The sequence below is a fragment of the Cladophialophora psammophila genome (genome assembly GCF_000585535.1).
Source record: "Cladophialophora psammophila CBS 110553 chromosome Unknown aczJe-supercont1.25, whole genome shotgun sequence".
Taxonomy (NCBI): domain Eukaryota; kingdom Fungi; phylum Ascomycota; class Eurotiomycetes; order Chaetothyriales; family Herpotrichiellaceae; genus Cladophialophora; species Cladophialophora psammophila.
In genome coordinates this window covers 206,124-225,146 of record NW_006912946.1, presented here as the reverse complement: position 1 = coordinate 225,146, position 19,023 = coordinate 206,124, and the positions used below count along the sequence as shown (strand labels likewise).

Sequence of the window (19,023 nt, the reverse complement as noted above, 5' to 3'; positions counted from 1 at the left end):
CGGGATTTGTCCTCTCCTCTACAAGACATGAGGTTGAGAATCGACACATCGAACCTATGTAAACAAACTCGCGATCATCACGTCACGTCTCTGCCACAAACCTTATGCTCCCGGTGGCTTCTGAGGCTAACCTCAACTTTCAAGGGCCGATGGGTTGGTGGGCTTCGAACGAACGCCCCTTTTTTGGCTCGAGCCATTCTCCCGACCCCGGCTTACTGGCAAGAAAAGTGCCGACGAGGCGAGAAATCCTGGCATCCGAGCGCCACAGCCTCGACCAATTCGCTCCGGCCTTTCGCCGTATCTCAGCCTTATGGCGGTCTGGGCTCTCACCTGCGAGGACCCCAGACTACTGGGTATGGACTCGGTCATTTGTCAATCTCATTCTTCCACCTCGGCGATGCAGGTAAGACCATTACTAGTAGTGAGGCCTCTGAACAGAGTGGGATGCAGCCTCAACCGACGAGGTGGGAGATGATACTGGCAATCCCGGTCAAAGAAGGATTAACATGGGAAGGTAGTACGGCGTAGGGGGTGACGCGGCGCAAAGGGAAGAAAAGACAAGTCTTGGGGAGGGCAGGATATGATACCAACGATTATATATGTGGACATGTCGGTCTAACGATGTCCATGCTGGCCCCTCGACCTTTCTCCGAGAACAATTACAGAAGGACTCTATGAAAAGCGGCATTGGATTCTAGCGATTATCGACTCGTATTTCAGCTGGGCGACACTGTGCATGATGAATCTTTATCTTGCACAGCAATATTGTTCTTGAGAATGCCGTCATATCCAAGGTCTAACAGCTAGCGCCTCGTAAGGCCATCATTGCGTACCACGTGTCAACTACCAAGGCGTCCAAGTATGTCATCCCAGGTCCAAAGTCCATCGTGGATCGGCGAGGCCGTCACTGGTTGTCAATGGGGTTGCTCGCCCTGTGGGATGATGTGCAGGCACAAATCAAGCACCTTTCCTGATGGCGAATCCCCCGATCGGATTGGCACGTTTTCCTTTTTTTTTTTTTTTTTTTTTTCCCCGCCTACCATGCCGCAGACTCGGCTCTAGAAGAGATACAACAAGACACGACTCCAGAGGTCGGCCGGGCCTCCCAACTAGTCACCAGTTTCTTTCCAAATAAAGCAGCGGCGTTTTCCACGACCTGCGACGTGATCACCACTGCTTGATAAGCCCAGGTTGGTCTCGACGAAGCAAAGCTCAGTGGTTTGTCTGAGAACTTCTTCTAGAGCTCTAAATGCACCGGGCCCAAGGTCCAGAACAAAGTGGATTTCTTTCACGTGCCTCGGCATGCGCATCACGTAAATGTAGGGATTCAAGAATTCCTTCCAGTCATCATCTAGCAGGTTCCGGCGTAGGTCTCGCAAAGCTGTTTGATATTCGCGGTCTGGAAAGTCAAAGGAAAAGTGCCTGTCCCAGACGTTCAAATCGAGGACCAGTTTGGGTTTCGGCTGACCTCGAGGAATGGAGGCCATGAAATCCTTAAGATAGGGAATCGCCGCCAACAGGACGTGGGATGCAGCTTCAATGATGAGGAGATGGAGGCTTAGACAGCGCTGGTGCAATGTCCTCCAGAATGTGGTCGCATAGGAGCTGTTCAGCCAGGCGTTCTTGTAAACGCGCAGTGTCTTGATCGAGGCGAGAGCAATTGGACCGAGATTGCAAAAGGTTTGGATGTCCTTGTCGAAGCGGAAGGAGTTGGCGCTGTATGCAAACTCAAGCGTGTCGCGGGAGATGGCCTTGTTCACGCGAAAGAGCTCGGTGTAGAATGTCGGCTCGTGGGCCAATCCTTTCTCGTCCGACGGTGAACATATTGCCCACTTTGTGAAAAAGTCCTGGAAGCCCAGCGTGATGGGCGAGGGTTTGTGACAGAACAGGTGGGCGTAGATTTGATGTCGAACCTCTACTGGGAGGTCAAGCAGACCTAGTCTCTTGCGAAGCTGACTGCCACCGGCGGCAGCCATGACGAGGTGTGAGTTGGTAGATGTCGATGACTGTTCGGAGGAGGGGGGTTGTTTCTTTTTCCAACTGGCCGGGATCAGGCTGTCAGCATGAGAAGAGAGATATCCCTCTATCTAGGAGGACCACAGAGACACAATAGCACTTTGACTATCACTCGCTGCCACGCAGCGCGACGAGTCAAAAGAAAAGAAAAAGAAGGAACTCGTTTCCCCGCGTACGATGCTGGGTAGATCGTCTTGCAATGCAGGGTTCCCGGATCCCCTTCCCGGACCACGTGGTTGGAATTCACTGTACCTGGCGAGATGAGCAAGAGACTTTTTGCTCAGAGGTCCAAGGTTGCATTCGCATAAGAGGAACAGAGTGGTTAGCGCACGAAGCTGGGGGGGAAGGGGAACATCAGGCTGCCAAGCAGTTCAGTCCCATGCAATTGGCGATCACGGAAATCATTATATTCAACACGTTTGTCTTGTTCTACCTATACCGTCCAGACCGTCGTCTCGCCCTCAGCTTGCTCCTAATCACAAGACACAGCCGGATAGGTTATGCCTCTGATGGACAGCTCCAAGACTCCCAAGACCAGTTGGACAATTGCCGCAATTCCGAGTCCTGGTGGTCGAGAGCTCGTCTATCTGGGCTCTCTTACGTTCCTTGTTTTCCCATCCGGATTGTCCCTCGCCTTCTGCAGTCGCTCAAACACTAACAATGAAGCTTGAATCCAGCGGAGCGGGCACAGCTGTGGCACGCGCCACCCAGCACATTGCGTCGAGACCATGGATATGGTTTCCGAGGGATAGTTCTATTCCTATGGGGAGATATTCGGCTGTGGAGGCTGCTTAATTCACTTCCTGGGCTCCGGATTCAAGCGCGACCAAGCCGTGGGTCATTATGTCTTATGCTGCGCACCGGACTAACAGTACAAGTACCGGTACCGCATGGGCGAGCAGGAGAGCTGGGTTCTCGCCTCGGAACCACATAATCCGTGGTCTGACGATCTCTCTAGGACAGAAACAGAAATCCTGGTGGCCCCAAGCAGGAAATGGCAGGATAAAAGAAAACCAGAAAGGAAAGGACGAGCCGGGCGTGCAGAAAGCCTCAGGAGGATCGTTGCTTGATTGATGCTACTCCGTATTGTCCGTATTAATGTTGCTCCACACAGCTTGAGAGGAAGATAACCATCACGTGTTGCGCAGCTGCGGATGACGTAGCGGCCCGCTGCTTCGCGGCTTCTCCCATTGCTTTCCCAGGAACTACTTTGGGAGGAACTCTTCGACCCTTGAACAACACAACAAGCTCCCAACATTGATTGTCGAAGTTTCCTTGCATCCCATCGCGACCCGGAGACCTAAGCTGCGAAACCATCGAAACAAAGCTTCCGCTGTCCTCCTCTCCTTCCCCGTGATTCATCTCATATCGACCTCCCGTTGTCCTCCTCGCTCGTTCTTGAGCTCTACAGCAAGGTCACACACTCCCATCGTATGTGGCAGCCCAAGCCTATGAAGGTTTTTGTATCCAACATGTTTCGCATGGTATGCTTGAACCCTGGGGTTTGCCCCAGCTTTGGAACCTACGCCGATCTATCCGGGCTCCGCTCCTCCTGGTTTTCCCCCTCTCCGTTCCTTTCGATAAAGGCAGCGCCCGGATACCTTAGATTTCGAGAAAAGGAAAAGCACACCGAAAACTACCTCGATAACTAACCTGTGTGTCCGGGAAGCAGGCCAAGACCCTCGATGTCATAACACTGTTCCACAAACCGACCCTGCCCGCGAGCGTGCGGGCGGCGACGATTCTGAAACAGGCCTCCGCGCAAGCCGCCGAGACGGCGACCGAAGACCAGGCGTCGGACCACTCGCACCAGAACACAACGGTGACGCGCGACCCTTTCGAGCTCGAGATCACCGAGCAGCCCCCCACGCCAGACCAGCTGAAGAGCATTTTCGAGTACGTCGGCTCAGGCCGCGCCGGGGACCTTGTCAAGGGGGCCGCCAGCGAGAGTGACGCCTTGAGGAAGGTCAAGCAGGACGGTTCCCTCTTCACCCGCCCCGTCATCGTCGACTGGAGTGGCGGCAAAGCCGTCATTGGAGACAAAGACAGCGAGATCTTGAAGTTGTTGAAGGCGCAGCAGAAGTGAGAAAGGTGGGGAGAGGGGATGACGGTGGAGAACACTAGCACGGAGGGAAGAGGGAACAGACAACAGGTGTTGTTGGGAGAATGACCAAGGCCGAGTGATGGCGGTGGTGTAGGTACAAGAAACTGGATGGAAATGCCCTCAAGCCACCGAGGTGCCGAGGGACAGACGAATACGGTTTGCTTGCATTGAGTGCTAGCCGACGAAGATTACTGAAGAGAAGAAGAGGGCGGGTATGACGGACATTACTGTTGATGATTCCAAGGACGAAGCAGGGGCCTGTCTTCGCAAGCTTTTAAAAAGTTCCATGGTCGGGTTTCCTGGCGATATATGAATTTTGCATCAAGATTCCGACTTCATCTTCCGTGTCCAAGCCCTGAACTCTCAGCGTAATGGGTCTTGATCCCTACCCTGAAGCAGTGGCCTGTGATGAGAATCCAACTCCAGGAAATGATTCCATATTTCTCCACGTGTCTGTCCTGCGACCCAACCATCCCGGTCATTGGTTTTGCACGAGAGATGTCGGACGTCCTCAAGCGGCAGGCCCTCTCCTGTCTGTCCGTGTGCTCGGTTATCGCCCCTCACTGGTTGCAGTCGTCACTCTGGATGAGGGAGACGTTTCTTGCCTGGCTTGGAGAGTTGCCCGGAGCTGTTGAGCCTGTATTGACCGCTACCATGATTCAGGCCCATCTGTTTCAACTAGGTTGTCTCTCAAACCCGTATTTCGCCCTGCACCAGATGCGCATAACCTCTGCGGACGCCTCGACAGAGCCAAGGCCAGTCTCAGACACGGAAAGAGGCGGAGCTGATCTCCACTCGGACGCAATTACACTTTCGGGTCAAGGACTTACAGCTCTTCAAAGTTGAAGTATCTTGTCCCGCTGCGTTCCTCGGGCAGGATAAAATTGCAGACACACTTCTGGCGGTAAAGTTCCATATTAGAAGTGCCGTCATGTCCTTGCTGTCAATATCTGCGGCAAGTCGTTCCACAAAATCGGAACAGAATCACAACATCACGCGGCACCGAGCCTGGGCTGCAGCCAGGGGGGAACAGAGACAACCCAGCCAACATTCCAATATCAAATCAAGAGGTGGGAGGTGAGACCTTGGCACCAAGGAAGGCTGTGCAAAGAAAGGAGATCCACTGCCAACTTGGAGTTCAGCCTGGCACTCACACGCAGAGCGGAATGAAAATCTGGACTGGCTGAGAGTAGCTCTAGGCTCGGACGCACCTGACGTCTTTTATGTAAGGTACGGCAGTCCGGATTCCAACCGTTGCCAGTCGCGAGACGGAGAGCAGCGGGAACAGGGCTGGGGCTCGCATCCTCGGCGCTCCGCGGTCTCGGATTTCGTGAGCCTATGGCTGTTGTGACGCACCCCTACATTGAGACATCACCCAGGGTTCGTCAAGACAGGCGTCGGTGACTCTGATCAAGGGGTAAGCGCAAGGAGTCGGTATGGCTGTCTCGGCGAGGACGATGCGAGAGGATAGAGAGATACAGAAGGCACAAGAGGCGTGGGATTTTGGGAGAAGAGGAATTTTGAGGATCTCGATCGGAGCAGATCGAGGCCGAATGCGCTTTGATTGTGTTTTTGCGCGCACAGTTGGTGACGTGTACCAAGAGCTATGTAGCGGTAAGTGCCATCTGGCTTCCTGGGCACGAGGCTAGGCGGCTGGGCAGTAGAGGCCGATAACGATAGCGATGGGTGCGACGGAGCGGTGGATAGCTGGAAAAGGCATTGGATGCGGGCTTTCGGCTGCAAAAGAGCAACTTTTGAGGGAGTTATGCCCGGGTTGATAGAGGGACAAGATGAATAATGGAAGGGGCTGGGGTTGGTGTTTGTGCTGTTTGGGTAAAGACAGGTGGCGGGCAGGTGTTTAGCTGCATTCCAGAGCCCGGGACCTGTCAAGCCCAGGCGTCATAGATGCCCAGCTGCATACCAAGGGTATCCACCTAGCCGCCCAGACAGCCTCCGTGGGCGCCCAAGCTTCCGCCACATGCCGCCCGTGGCCGTGGCGTTGGGGGCTTGTGGGTGTTTTTGGGGTGTTGCGAGTCACGCAACGTGCATTCCCGACATGCAAGACAAGACAGGACAAGGAACAGCCGGACGCAGGACGCAGGAATCAAAGAAAACCCACACCACCTTGGTGACTTTTGTGCCTTTGCTGCACCTTTCACCTTCGCTGCCCTGCAAGTTCTTTCTCTAGTCGAACCAGCAACCTCATTCTGTATGATAGACTCTCTCTCCTGCTCTGTCGCTCGCGGTATCAACTTGTCACTCGCTGTTCTGCTCTGTCTGCTCCACCTCAAACGCCCTGCTCGCTCGTCATCTGCAGATCTGGGATCTGCGGCAAGGATCAAGATCGCCCCCACGTCAACCGAGCCAATCCAACGGACCGACATCATTCACTCTCGTATACCGAGTATCAAGAACAAATCATCTGCTTGGAGATTTTCAGGGAATAGAAGAAAGAGAGCTCCTTCTTAGCTGGCTCACTGCCGGCGCAGGTTCTCCCTCCCTCTCACAACCTCTGTTGCAATACAATGAAGCCCTTCCGGAGAAGACCTTACCTGCATTTGGCATTATCTGCCATACTAATGACGCAAAATGCCCTCGCGATCCAACTGGACCTTTCCAGCTCCGACTCGATAAAAGCCGCAGCCAAAACTGTGGCCGACGAGATGGTTTCATATTACACTGGTTACCGACCTGGAGATGTCCCGGGTAATCTTCCCGCTCCATATTACTGGTGGGAAGCTGGTGCAATGTTTGGCGCGCTCATTGACTACTGGTACTTCACGGGAGATGATTCATACAATGAGATCACCACCCAAGCCATGCTCCATCAAGTTGGACCCGACAACGATTTCATGCCACCCAACCAGACAAAGACCGAAGGAAACGACGATCAAGCTTTCTGGGGGATGGCCGCTCTCTCTGCTGCAGAGAATGTCTTCCCCAATCCTCCGGAAACCCAGCCACAATGGCTCGCTCTGGCTCAGGCTGTCTTCAACACGCAGGCGGCGCGTTGGGACACCACCTCTTGCGCAGGTGGGTTGAAGTGGCAGATTTTCGCCTTCAACAACGGGTACAATTACAAAAACACCATCTCGAACGGATGCTTTTTCAACATGGGTGCTCGCTTGGCCGTCTACACCGGAAACCAGACCTATGCCGACTGGGCGGAGCGGATGTGGGATTGGGTAACTGCCATCGGTCTGCGGGACGCGCAATACAACTTCTTTGACGGGAGCGATGACACAATCAACTGCACACAGCTCGACCATATCCAGTGGACGTACAACGCTGGCACATTTCTCGTCGGAGCTGCCAACATGTACAATTTCGTAAGTTTGATTTCGACCGACTTTTATAAGGGCGGAATTACTGACCTTTGGCACACAGACGGGAGGTAATCAAGTTTGGGAAGACAGAATCAATGGTATCATCGCTAGGCTCAGTGTCTTTCTGCAGAACAATATTCTGAAAGAGGTTGCCTGTGAAGGTGTCAACCCTGATGGTTCCGACACCTGCAATGTCGATCAACGCTCGTTCAAGGCTTATCTCGCTCGATGGATGGCAGCAACGATGGTCAGAGCACCCTTCACTTACCCACTCTTGAAACCCATCTTGGAAACGTCGGCGGCAGCGGCAGCTTCAGTCTGCACAGGAGGCGTCAATGGCACTTCATGTGGATTGAAATGGTGGGCGGGCCATTTTGATGGCAGTACTGGAGTCGGTGAACAAATGTCGGCTTTAGAGGTCATCCAATCCAACTTGGTCACCCAAGTCGCTGGTCCCGTTACTCAGGGCTCCGGAGGAACAAGCAAGGGAGATCCCAATGCTGGCACATCAAGCCCAATTGGTCCCCAGGACCTGAACAAAGAAAAAGTTACCACGGCAGATAAAGCTGGAGCGGCGATCTTGACTGTTTTGCTGGTCTTCTTCATTGTGGGAGGCGCATGGTGGATGGTTCTCTAGACCTGAGATTCCGTCTTCGACACGACGGGCATTGCATTCGGAAGCTAGACGGAGGAGGATGTCTGTTATGATTGGACGATTGGCATGAAATCCGGCGTCACGCCGCCTGAGATGGGCGGCGGAGGATCTGCTTGAGTGTTTATAGGGCTTTTCAGGCGCCTGGGACATATGGGAGCATTGCAACAAGCCGAGCTGATGAAGCGGTTGGACTGGGAAGCCGGCATTCCCTTGTGAGAGAACTTTTGCTCAAATAGGCCAAGAGTGGGCGCTTCTAAGCATCAGCATGGGGCGTTTGGTTTGAACGATATTGCTCCATCCAGCTTTGCGCAAATCTTATGCGAGCGCCGGCGACTGGAGACACTTGATTCAACGTATTGCTGTTTGCAGATTTCGTACAGATTGGCCGGACCCAGATCTCGTCGAGCAATGCAGTGGACAGAATGTTATTTCCCTTCGACCTGTACCCGTCTCATCTCCTCCCTAATACTGTCCCTTTCCATCCCTTGCTCCGCTGCCTTCCTCATGCTTTCGGCCTTCTCTCTCTTCTCGGCCTCGGCAGCAACAATCCAAATGGGTTTATCTGATTTTGAATACTCGATTAATTTAGAGACGAATTCCTCGTTGTCTTTGATGCGTTTTTCGCGTAGTTCGATGTTGCGTTTCTGAAGATCGGGATTGAAGCGTTTGAAGACTTCGCCTTCGGTGGGTGTCGTGCTGAGCCAGGTATGTCAGGTAGGTGCGTATTAATGCGGAGGCCTCCGCAGAAGGGCAAACGGGCGAAGAGAACACACGAAGAAAGGAAGGTAGTCAGTGGGCAGCGTCAGGTCTTACTAGTACATCAGTGCTGGACCTCCGACACAGCAGAGCACGAACCTGGAATAGGTCAAAGACATCAGCACAACGGCATCCAAAATGTGAGTTTTTCTTCCTTACGCCCCAGCCATTTTGGTATACATCCATCCCCGCGAACCCATGGTGGGCTTCGATTTTGATATTCTCGACCGTGCGAAACCGACTTTTCAAGGGACCGCTCTGGACGCTTCGGCCCTGGCTCAGTTCCAATCCGCTCGCGAGGTGTTCATTGGACCGTCACCGGCAGAGGACGTTAGTCAGACACGGAACCGAGGATGGCGCGTTTTGCAGCTTTGAGCAGATGGAGGGAATGCAAAAGGGTCGAGATGTGAGATGCGAGATGCGAGATGCACGTCGAGGTCAACGATGCACGACATTTCAACGGGCTCGGACTTGGCAGGCTCTGATTGGCGAATGGCCTGCAACCACTCGTTCTCAATTAGGAGGCGACGGGGATTTGGGACGCGTCCCGGCCAGATACCACAAGCTTCCATGTACCGAGTAAATGCGCAAACAGATATCAATCTAGGCTGCATTGAAAAGCCGGCCGTAACAAAGACATGTCATTGCGCCAACTGGGGTGATAATGATGGTGCCTTGCAAACGGAGGCGTCGGACGAAACCAGAGAGGGATGGAGTGAGTGCGCTATTAATGTACGCAGCCCGGCCAACCGAAGCAGTGAGCCGCTGCAAATGAATACCGGTTACGGAGTAGACAGTAACAAGGTCGCCTGGAGCACAGCCTCTTTGGACCAGGAGAGAAGCATGTGTCAGCCGAACCTGGATGCACCAGAGGGTGGCCACGGGCTCCAAACAGGACCAACAGGGCGAGGCATTGCGTCTTTAATCTGGCGTTTGTACCGAGTAGAGGATTAAATAACTGTTTGTTGTCTCTGTACTCGGTGTGCCCTCAATACTAAGACTCGTATGTGAACTGTCCACCCCCGGTAATCTTAGAGCAGTTGGGTGACCAGGTGACCCTCAAGTGCGTGCGAGTCGCCATCACGTGTTGTGAAACAAATCAGCGGCTGGTGGCGCTGCTGTTCGTCTCAGAAATCCAGAATCCCGCGTCGGGGCCCGGCCTCTGCCTCTTCCTGGTGCGTGCTGCGCTTCTTTGTCGCAGGTCCAAGCGCCAGATTTACCAGATTTACCCAGCCTTCGTCAGCTTTGTCCTTCCAACCTCTGTCCCAATCTATCTTTCATCCCCCATCAGCACCCGACAATCCTCAAACCCAATCCAACACTTGACCTCTTCGCATTCACGTTGAAAATCGACTGCCCTCGCCGTCTCGACGTCCCTATTACCCAACTAGCTCCCTTCGCACCTTCGCATCATCCGTCTCCAAGACCACCTCCATCAAAATGGCCTCAGAAGCACCGTATGATCCCTATATACCAGCTGGCGGACAAGGCGGCGCACAGCCAGCCAGCAATCAGAGAACAGCTGCCTTGCAAGCGGTACGTGAAAGTGAAAGATCGCTTCTATACAGAACACAATGCGAAGAAGATGTCGGAATTGGCGACGGGCAATCCTGCTGCCTGATGTGTCGCAGATTGGATTTTCCATTGCGAACTCCACCTGCGCACACCAAGTGCAATATGCAAAGTCGAACATCGCCAATTGCCGTAGATGCATCTTTGAAATGATTACATTCCACACCCTGTCAACCATCCCGTCATCATCTCTGTTCGAGCTGAAAGCTGACATGATTATTTCTTACAGCAAATCGACGATACTGTTGGTGTCATGCGTGAAAACATCAACAAGGTGTCACAGAGAGGCGAGCGACTGGACTCGCTGCAAGATAAAACCGACAACCTCGCTGTCTCTGCCCAGGGTTTCCGGAGAGGTGCCAACCGAGTCCGGAAACAGATGTGGTGGAAGGACATGAAGATGCGCATGTGTTTGATCGTCGGCATCATCGTTCTTCTCATTGTCATTATTGTCCCAGCCGGTATGATGCTCCCATTTCCCCCCTCAGACCATAACATCAGCGCTGACTTGTTTCAGTGGTCGCCACCCGATAAATGCAGAACCCCGTTTGGAACGAGACCTGAATACTTTTACTTGGAACAATTATGACAGCACAGTCTTCCCAGCGTTGGAGGAAACACTTGAAAGCGAGAACATCAGCAAATGCGAAAGCGTCATGCGAGCTCTTTTTCTGAACCGTGCTCGAGAGCGCTTACGGATGGACGATGGATGGGATGGGGCTACCCCTGTTACAATAATGCACATTGGGCTTTTTTTCTCGTTGTCACTTGGGCGTTCATTAAAATGGATTTTGCCATCAATCCTGCCATCGAATCCGTGCAACGTTTTGTTGTCCATGGCTTATCAGTGGTCATCAATGCTCACACATCAGGCAAAGCAATTCGTGAAGAAGGCGTCGAAGGAAAATGCTGTTATCTACACGACTCCTAGGGCAGCCCGAAAGTGTTTTCATCGCATTCCTCTTCGCTACATGTGACGTTTAACCAGGGAATCCCTCCCACGCCCATGCCCACAGGATGCTCGAGTAAAATTTCAACACTTGCGCTACTATCGAATAGCACAGTGGATAAAAAGACTGAAGGCTCGCGAGTAATGATCAGCCCCTTCAGGCTAGAAAACGTGTAGCCATGCGTTCATCATGCAGATTTCCTCCCGCAGGCAGGGCGGCGAAGAGAATTTTCAAGACCAAAAAATTTTCCCTCCAGAGTCAGCCGAAGGGCTGGTCAGAGGCAATAGAGTGGCACTGGGACTGACATTGGCACGCCACCGCGATCGGAGACGGAGATGGGGGACGAGAGAGGCTGGCTTCTGCTGGCTTCTCGGCTTCTGGCTGGTGGCCTTCGGAGTTGGGGTTGTGGTTGGTTCTGCTGCTGGCAATCTTCATGCACAACAATCATCACCCCGCAAAATATTTTGCTATCGAGCAGTTGGCACAGCAGAAAATTTTGACCCAAGGCCACGACTGCTGAAGTTTTTTCTTTCCCTGCTCTACTCTCGGGGCATATGGTTCTTTGGCGTTCCTCTCAATAGACCTGCAGTTGGCTTTTCTCTGTTGTTTTTCCCGGGTCGCAATCTCCCCTCTTCATCCCTCACATCTCGACCGACTCACTGCGTGAAGACCATCCACGTCACCCACTCTGGACGTCTATTCTAGACCTCTTATCAGCTGCCGCATGAACTGAGGATAACCATGTCGGCATTGGGAGCTGCTACTGCGCGAGCAGTCACCCGACGGGCGGCGTCTTCGTCTCTGCGTTCTCGAGCTCTCCGCCTTGCTCGGCCCTCATACAGACCCCTCGCTGTACAGCAGACGTCCTCCCCACGAACATATTCCTCTCCCTCGGGATCCTACCCCTCCACGAGATCTACAGTGGTACAGTTGCTCAGTAATATTGGCTCCAAGAGAGAGGTTCAACAGTACTTGTCACACTTCAGCTCCGTATCATCACAGCAGTTCGCAGTCATCAAGGTCGGCGGCGCCATCTTGACCGAGCATCTCCAGACCTTGTCCTCGGCCCTCGCGTTCCTCAATCATGTCGGTCTCTATCCAGTCGTGGTCCATGGCGCCGGGCCCCAACTGAACAAAATCCTGGAGGACTCTGGCGTGGAGCCACACTTCGAGGATGGAATCCGGGTCACAGACCCCAAGACGTTGGGAATCGCACGAGCGCTATTCCTCGAAGAAAACCTGCGGCTGGTGGAAGAACTGGAACGTCTCGGTGTCCGAGCCCGGCCAATCACTTCTGGAGTCTTTACCGCGGACTATCTTGACAAAGAGAAATACAACCTCGTGGGCAAGATCAGACGTGTCGACAAGAGACCAATTGAGGCTGCTATCCAGGCAGGATGCCTGCCCATCTTGACGTCCATGGCCGAGACAACAGACGGCCAGGTCTTGAACGTGAATGCAGATGTGGCGGCGGGTGAGCTAGCTCGCGCCCTCCAACCATTGAAGATTGTCTACCTCTCCGAGAAGGGTGGGTTGTTCAATGGCGACACCAAGGAGAAGATCTCCGCCATCAATTTAGATGAGGAGTATGATCACCTCATGCAACAGTGGTGGGTCCGACACGGCACCAGGCTGAAGATTAAGGAAATGAGGGAGCTCTTGATGGATCTGCCTCGCAGCTCGAGCGTCGCCATCATTCACCCGGCTGATCTGCAGAAGGAGTTGTTCACGGACTCTGGCGCCGGTACTCTGATCCGACGTGGCAACAAAGTCCATGTCAACACTTCTATCGACCAATTCACAGACCTCGAGAAGCTCAAGGAAGTCCTCATCCGCGACCGTGCCGGGCTTGATGCCAAAGCCATTGTGGATCGCTATATCAAGTTCCTCCAGACGCGGGACTTCAAAGCTTACTTCGATGAGCCGATGGAGGCCTTTGCTCTTGTCTTGCCACCAAGCGGAGAAACAGCGTTGGCCCAGCTGGCTACCTTGACCATTACCAGGAACGGCTGGCTTACGAACGTGGCAGACAATATCTTCGCTGCCATCAAGAAGGATTTTCCAAAGCTGATGTGGACTGTCAAGGAGGATGATGAGAATTTGACCTGGTTCTTCGATAAGGCTGACGGGAGTCTCTCCAAAGATGGCGAAGTCCTCTTCTGGTACGGTCTTGAGACGAGTGATGAGGTTAAGGACCTTATGGTCGAATTCACAAAGCATGGACGCCAGCTGTTCGGCGATATTAATCTCGAGGCCAAGCTGCACCGTGCCGCCAGAGCGGCGTCCAATCTGACCAATGCTGGTCCTCAAGGAGTGACCCAGAAACGAACCTTCTCGACTTCGGTGAATCCTTTGCGGTCAGCACGGCAAGCGAGGTATGTCACAAAACCGGCCCTGTCTATCCGCACATACTCCACGACAAACCCAAACCCACCGCTTGGTTCCAAGAACAGCTCAAACAGCAAACCTTCAAGGGTGGCCCTCATTGGCGCTCGAGGCTATACCGGTAAAGCTCTCATCGATCTCCTCAGCCGTCATCCGCACATGGACCTACGCCATGTCTCATCGCGAGAGCTTGCTGGCAGGAAGCTTGAAGGATATGACAAGCGCGAAATTATCTACGAAAATCTGACGGTCGAAGACGTCCGACAAATGGAAGAGAACGAAGATGTCGACTGTTGGGTTATGGCTTTACCAAACGGCGTGTGCAAGCCTTTTGTTGATGCTATCGATCAGGTCGGCAAAAACAGCGTCATCATTGATCTGAGCGCCGACTACAGATTCGATCCGAACTGGACATATGGTCTTCCAGAATTGGTTGACCGTTCCGCGATCGCAAAGGCCACAAGGATCTCGAACCCAGGATGCTATGCTACAGCCGCTCAGCTCGGCATTGCCCCTTTGGTACCGTATCTGGGTGGCCAACCCACAGTTTTCGGCGTCTCGGGGTATTCAGGTGCAGGCACCAAACCTTCTCCCAAGAACGACGTCAACAACCTCACGGACAACATCGTTCCTTACAGTCTAACAGATCACATCCACGAACGTGAGATCTCCACCCAACTAGGGACACCGGTGGCATTCATTCCCCACGTCGCCGTCTGGTTCCAGGGCATTCACCACACCATCAATATTCCATTGAACCAAGAAATGAAGTCTCGCGATATTCGGACACTGTATCAAGATCGCTATGCCGGTGAGAAACTGTTGAAGATCATTGGGGAGGCTCCACTCGTGAAGAATATCGCCAAAAAGCATGGCGCGGAGGTTGGTGGGTTTGCTGTGCATAGCAGCGGGAAGAGGGTGGTGGTTTGTGCGACGATTGACAATCTTTTGAAAGGGGCGGCAACGCAGTGTCTTCGTAAGTTCCAGATCCTATCATCTGTAGAGATTGTGCACATACTGACTTTTTGCTCGCACAGAAAACATGAATTTGGCTCTTGGCTATGGGGAATACGAGGGCATTCCGCTCGAATAGAAAAAGAGCTAGAATAGAAGTATATGGAGGCGCCGACGGCAAGACACAATACCCCAAAAAGCGTTCGAATAAAAGTTTCCGGCCTAATAATACGAGATCCATCAGTGAGCAATGGTCTTCCTTGGTCATAAGCATCATTTTTCTCTTCAGATTCGCGCCGTAACAACATGAAAAAGGAGGGAGACAGTCTAAAGAACGGAGCTCGAGTTTGTCCAAATCCCAAGCACACGCCTTCCTCGGAGTTTTAGTATGCCCTTTCAGTGTTGGATGGCGTCCGTAAGGTACTGTTCGGGTGTGAAAGGGTGCGGAAATGGAGATCCTTGCAAGACTGAGAAGATTGCAGAGTCGGTTGTGTGTGGTGATGTCGACTTCTGCTTTGGAAGCAGATATTGCAAATGTGTCAAGAGAAGAGGCATGGATATTTAAGAGGGAAGAGAAAAGGAGACTTCCATGGCCGGACCTGCCCGCCTTTCTCTGTGCATGTATATTGCCTTTTGTCTTTTGTTTCTGAATCGATGACGATGATGTTAAACGCAGAGGTCTTGCAGAATGGCTCGCGTGTACGCTGGGGGCAGCCTCTGCTGGTTTCACTCTCTTCATTCACTTGCCACTCGGCTTCACCCCAGAACTCGCTCCCAATCCGTTGACTTGCGCTTGCTAAATACCAATGACCGACTCCTCCTCATTCCTCATATCTGCTGCTTGCTGCGGCCGCTGATCGCGTCTTCAATTCAGGCCGTCGGCTTGGTATCGTCAAAGGTTGAGACAGAGGATCCCTGCAGAAGTCGGATGAGCTGAAGTCTCTCGATTGTCGAGGGGCCATGTTCTACAGCCACGAAAGTGAGTCCTCTTTCTGTCTAGGTACATTGGAAGGTACAACTCGGCTGACGCGACTTGTCCTGCAAAACAGTCCTGACGAATCGCCAATATGGCGTTGCGACCATCTGGTAAGATCCTCCTCCCTGTGAGACCCATCTCATTGCCTTCGCCTCTCCTCATCGGCATCCCCTCCCTTCTCTCCCTAACCCGCCGCGTTGGGAATTGCCTCTCTTTGCACCAGCGCCTCACTCCTCACCAGGCTTGTTGCAACACTCGGCTCAAAGTCCAACCTGAAAAAGATCTCTCGTCGAGCCATCCTTGATGTGGACCTCCAGAAGGCATGCAAGACCATCACAGAGCCCGAGGTGCCCTTGGCGTTGAGGTTGCAGGGCAGTTTGCTGTTTGGGGTCTCCCGCGTGTTCCAGCAGCAATGCGGATATGTCTTGATGGATATCACGAGCTTGAGAGACAGGATGAGAGAGACGGAGCATGTCTTCAAAGAGATGGAGTTTGATCCCCATGTGGGAAAGACACGGTCAGTCGAGGAACGTTTTAATCCTTCTGTGAACCTCTGCTCACCTATCTTGCAAAGGCCAGAACAACTTAGCCTCGCAGAAGACCCATATTTCATTCCGGATCTTGATATCTACTTCGACCTCTCTGCATTTGGCTTTTCCCCAGAAACCTCCACCTCCTCCGGAAGCGCCTCGTCTACTCTGACGTTGCCTTCAAGTCAGAGAAGTCACACTTCCCCTGATGAAGCAGAAGAACTAGGGCTTGAGATTCCATTGTTCGATACGCCTGTGGCAGGTTTTGGCGGCTTCGATGTCCCCTTTGGAGAGGGCACGAGCTCTGTCGCGCAGACCGCCAACAGAGCCGACCCTCCCTCAATCTTTGAGGAACCTGCCGTCATTGATGATCCCCTCTTTGACGTCGATGAAGATGGCTTCCTCCATCCCGCCATTTCTGATAGTCTTCTGGGTCTTCAGCTACCATCTGATGCAGGACTACCACTGCCAAGCGATGCAGGGGCTAGCGATCGGGGTGGTAGAGTGCATCCACCCATCGCAGGAGGGGATGAACTAATGCCCACCTTTGATGACGAGATGAACATCTTGGACAATGGGGAACTAGTCCTCCCGCCTCCAGCCCCTCAAATTCCGTTGACGCCAGAGCCTGCAGATGAGGCAGTTCGACAAGGGACCCGACCGACCTCATCCGTCGAACCATGCGAGGAAAGCTCAGAGACAGCAGACGCACCTCAGCGTCGTGCACGCATGGTGAAATCAATTCGGCCAGATCGCCAGACAGAGCTGAGCAACCGACACCTCAATGAGTGGAATCGGAATTATCTTGCCAACATGGCGGCGGCTTCACACATCAGACAGGGCCAACTTGCAAACTCCAAAGCTAAGAAGAACGCCGAATTCTGGATCCTACAACAAGGACTCGGGAATGTTGCATCTTGCTTTGGAGATGACAGAGTCCCACATCCACTTGCCGTATTCAGTGGGCAATCGCTGTGGGATATGTTGAGAGGAGGACCGGATCATGGAAAGAAGAGATCACGAAGCGGTTCCCTAACGAATGCAGAGCGAGAGGAGGACAGACGAGTAAGAGCCAGAACATCATCTCAAGAAGAAGTCGCTCGCGGAGTAGAGGGCGAGCGACTCCAGTATGCTGATGAGGACGGATTGTCATTTCAAGGTCATGACCTTGACGTGGAAGCAGAGGTTGGGCGCCACGGACCTCCATCTTTGCCTGACTACTCGTCCGGCATGCCATGGAATATCTCTGGATCTCGTCAGAGCTCTGCTCAACCTCTGGGAAGCGGCCTCATCCCGAGGCTGAGCTCAAGCGTCGGCGGTTTATATGGCGGAATGGAACTGGGACCGCCATCCACCCTAGGCAAACGAGGATCACGTCTCACCTCCGCCAGTCCACTGCTTGGGAGAGGCCTAGCTTCACTGTCCAGACAGAGTAGCCAAGGCCCTCTCGATGCTTCACGAGTCACGAACAATGGAGACGAATTTGCGGACCTAGACGCGCAGCTGGGGGCAGATATTGATCCAGATTTTGAACTGTACGGACCGTCCGCAACTGTGGATACGCAAACAGCCGCACAGTCTCAATGGGTCGCTGCAACACTGGAGAAAGAAGCATACAATTTCCTTTCGTTCGTCAATACAAAGATCCAAGAGAAAGGAGAACAATGGGAAGATGTGGTTGCGGAAGAAAGGGGTGCAAGACAAGCAAAGATCACCCTGGACGAGCTCCTTCCGCCAACTCAAAACTCACCGATTGTGGGCGCTCAAGCTCTCCTTCACGTGCTTGCTTTGACTACGAAGGGTTTGCTCAAGGTCTCCCAGGCAGACGGGTTTGCCGCCGCCATTGAAATCTCGGTCGTGAGTTATTGAAACTTTGAAAGTGGGTCGAGCGGGCTGCTACAGACCGAGCTGTCCGAGACTGTCTGTTGACATGTGGTGTTTGCATCCAGCTGTAGGAGTATGTGGAAAGAGTATCAGAGTTCCGATATCAGTGGATGAGTGACGGGAACTGTGACGAGGTCAAGACTTGTGAGATGATTTGAGCTGGGAAATTTCGCACGAGGATCTTCTGCAACCGGGAAGTTGTGAGCCGGGTCAAGGGATGGTGGTGCTTTCGCCAAACGAGGTTCAGCCTTGCTTCTTCTTAGACAGGAGCAAATCGAAGCCGTTAGGCTTGCAAGGATCCTCGCCCGAGAGGCACGAGCACAAACCGTCGCTGTTTGATCGCCGTCGAAATTTCAACAAGGGTACAGAGATGGTCGTGGCGCAGGCGGCGCATTCTCCAACATGTTGCTTTCAAGCCACAATCCTATCGTGGTTCTGTAACAAGTCTTGTTTCAAAGCACTCGGTCGATGACACAGATTGTGTGGTCATAGGTTGGCCTTGAGAGGCGAAAAGGCTCTCGACGTCGCACCGACGTCCAAACAGCTCTTGACATTTGATCTCTCATATTTTTGTGTGCACAGCCCAGTAGCCTACCGCCTTTGAGAGCAGCCTTTCCAGAATCTCTGTGGCCCAGCACTCTGGGCCGCTTCTCGTTACGCGGAGATCGGTGGCTTCGCAGCCCGCAGACCCCGATCGAGAGGCTGCATTTAGCGGGCGATCGCCGGGAGGTCAGACACCAGAGACTCAGAGAGGACTGAACTGGACTGGTTGCGGCGAATCATGGGCCTGTGCCTGACAGGAAGTGTCGGGTTCGTTCTTTGTCCGTGTCGACATTGTCAAGGTCAGGCGATGTCTGTGTCTTTCCAATAGCGTATTGTTGCCCGTACGCCGTACTTGTAGGTCTGTCGAGAATT

General features: G+C 53.1%; 7 protein-coding genes across 7 annotated transcripts; 5 read left to right on the top strand and 2 right to left on the bottom strand.

Annotated features, from left to right (window-relative positions):
• Positions 1-1,109: 1,109 nt before the first annotated feature.
• Positions 1,110-1,976, bottom strand: A1O5_11364 (uncharacterized protein; the record flags this gene model as incomplete). Its single annotated transcript, XM_007751936.1, has 1 exon — positions 1,110-1,976. The coding sequence occupies one exon, from the start codon at positions 1,974-1,976 to the stop codon at positions 1,110-1,112; it is 867 nt and encodes a 288-aa protein (XP_007750126.1).
• A 1,512-nt stretch (positions 1,977-3,488) lies between these two features.
• A1O5_11363 (uncharacterized protein) lies at positions 3,489-4,102 on the top strand (the record flags this gene model as incomplete). Its single annotated transcript, XM_007751935.1, has 2 exons — positions 3,489-3,500; positions 3,689-4,102. 2 exons carry the CDS (start codon positions 3,489-3,491, stop codon positions 4,100-4,102), a joined length of 426 nt encoding a protein of 141 aa, XP_007750125.1.
• A 2,543-nt stretch (positions 4,103-6,645) lies between these two features.
• A1O5_11362 (mannan endo-1,6-alpha-mannosidase) lies at positions 6,646-8,083 on the top strand (the record flags this gene model as incomplete). The annotated part of the gene is made up of 2 exons (XM_007751934.1): positions 6,646-7,449; positions 7,508-8,083. 2 exons carry the CDS (start codon positions 6,646-6,648, stop codon positions 8,081-8,083), a joined length of 1,380 nt encoding a protein of 459 aa, XP_007750124.1.
• Positions 8,084-8,526: 443 nt separating this feature from the next.
• A1O5_11361 (uncharacterized protein) lies at positions 8,527-9,027 on the bottom strand (the record flags this gene model as incomplete). The annotated part of the gene is made up of 3 exons (XM_007751933.1): positions 8,527-8,797; positions 8,915-8,956; positions 9,017-9,027. The coding sequence occupies 3 exons, from the start codon at positions 9,025-9,027 to the stop codon at positions 8,527-8,529; spliced, it is 324 nt and encodes a 107-aa protein (XP_007750123.1).
• Positions 9,028-10,297: 1,270 nt separating this feature from the next.
• A1O5_11360 (vesicle-associated membrane protein 4) lies at positions 10,298-10,963 on the top strand (the record flags this gene model as incomplete). Its single annotated transcript, XM_007751932.1, has 3 exons — positions 10,298-10,393; positions 10,659-10,890; positions 10,947-10,963. 3 exons carry the CDS (start codon positions 10,298-10,300, stop codon positions 10,961-10,963), a joined length of 345 nt encoding a protein of 114 aa, XP_007750122.1.
• Positions 10,964-12,120: 1,157 nt separating this feature from the next.
• A1O5_11359 (protein Arg-6, mitochondrial) lies at positions 12,121-14,857 on the top strand (the record flags this gene model as incomplete). The annotated part of the gene is made up of 2 exons (XM_007751931.1): positions 12,121-14,740; positions 14,802-14,857. The coding sequence occupies 2 exons, from the start codon at positions 12,121-12,123 to the stop codon at positions 14,855-14,857; spliced, it is 2,676 nt and encodes an 891-aa protein (XP_007750121.1).
• An 821-nt stretch (positions 14,858-15,678) lies between these two features.
• A1O5_11358 (uncharacterized protein) lies at positions 15,679-18,093 on the top strand (the record flags this gene model as incomplete). The annotated part of the gene is made up of 4 exons (XM_007751930.1): positions 15,679-15,697; positions 15,768-15,804; positions 15,936-16,211; positions 16,269-18,093. The coding sequence occupies 4 exons, from the start codon at positions 15,679-15,681 to the stop codon at positions 18,091-18,093; spliced, it is 2,157 nt and encodes a 718-aa protein (XP_007750120.1).
• Between the last annotated feature and the right edge of the window lie 930 nt (positions 18,094-19,023).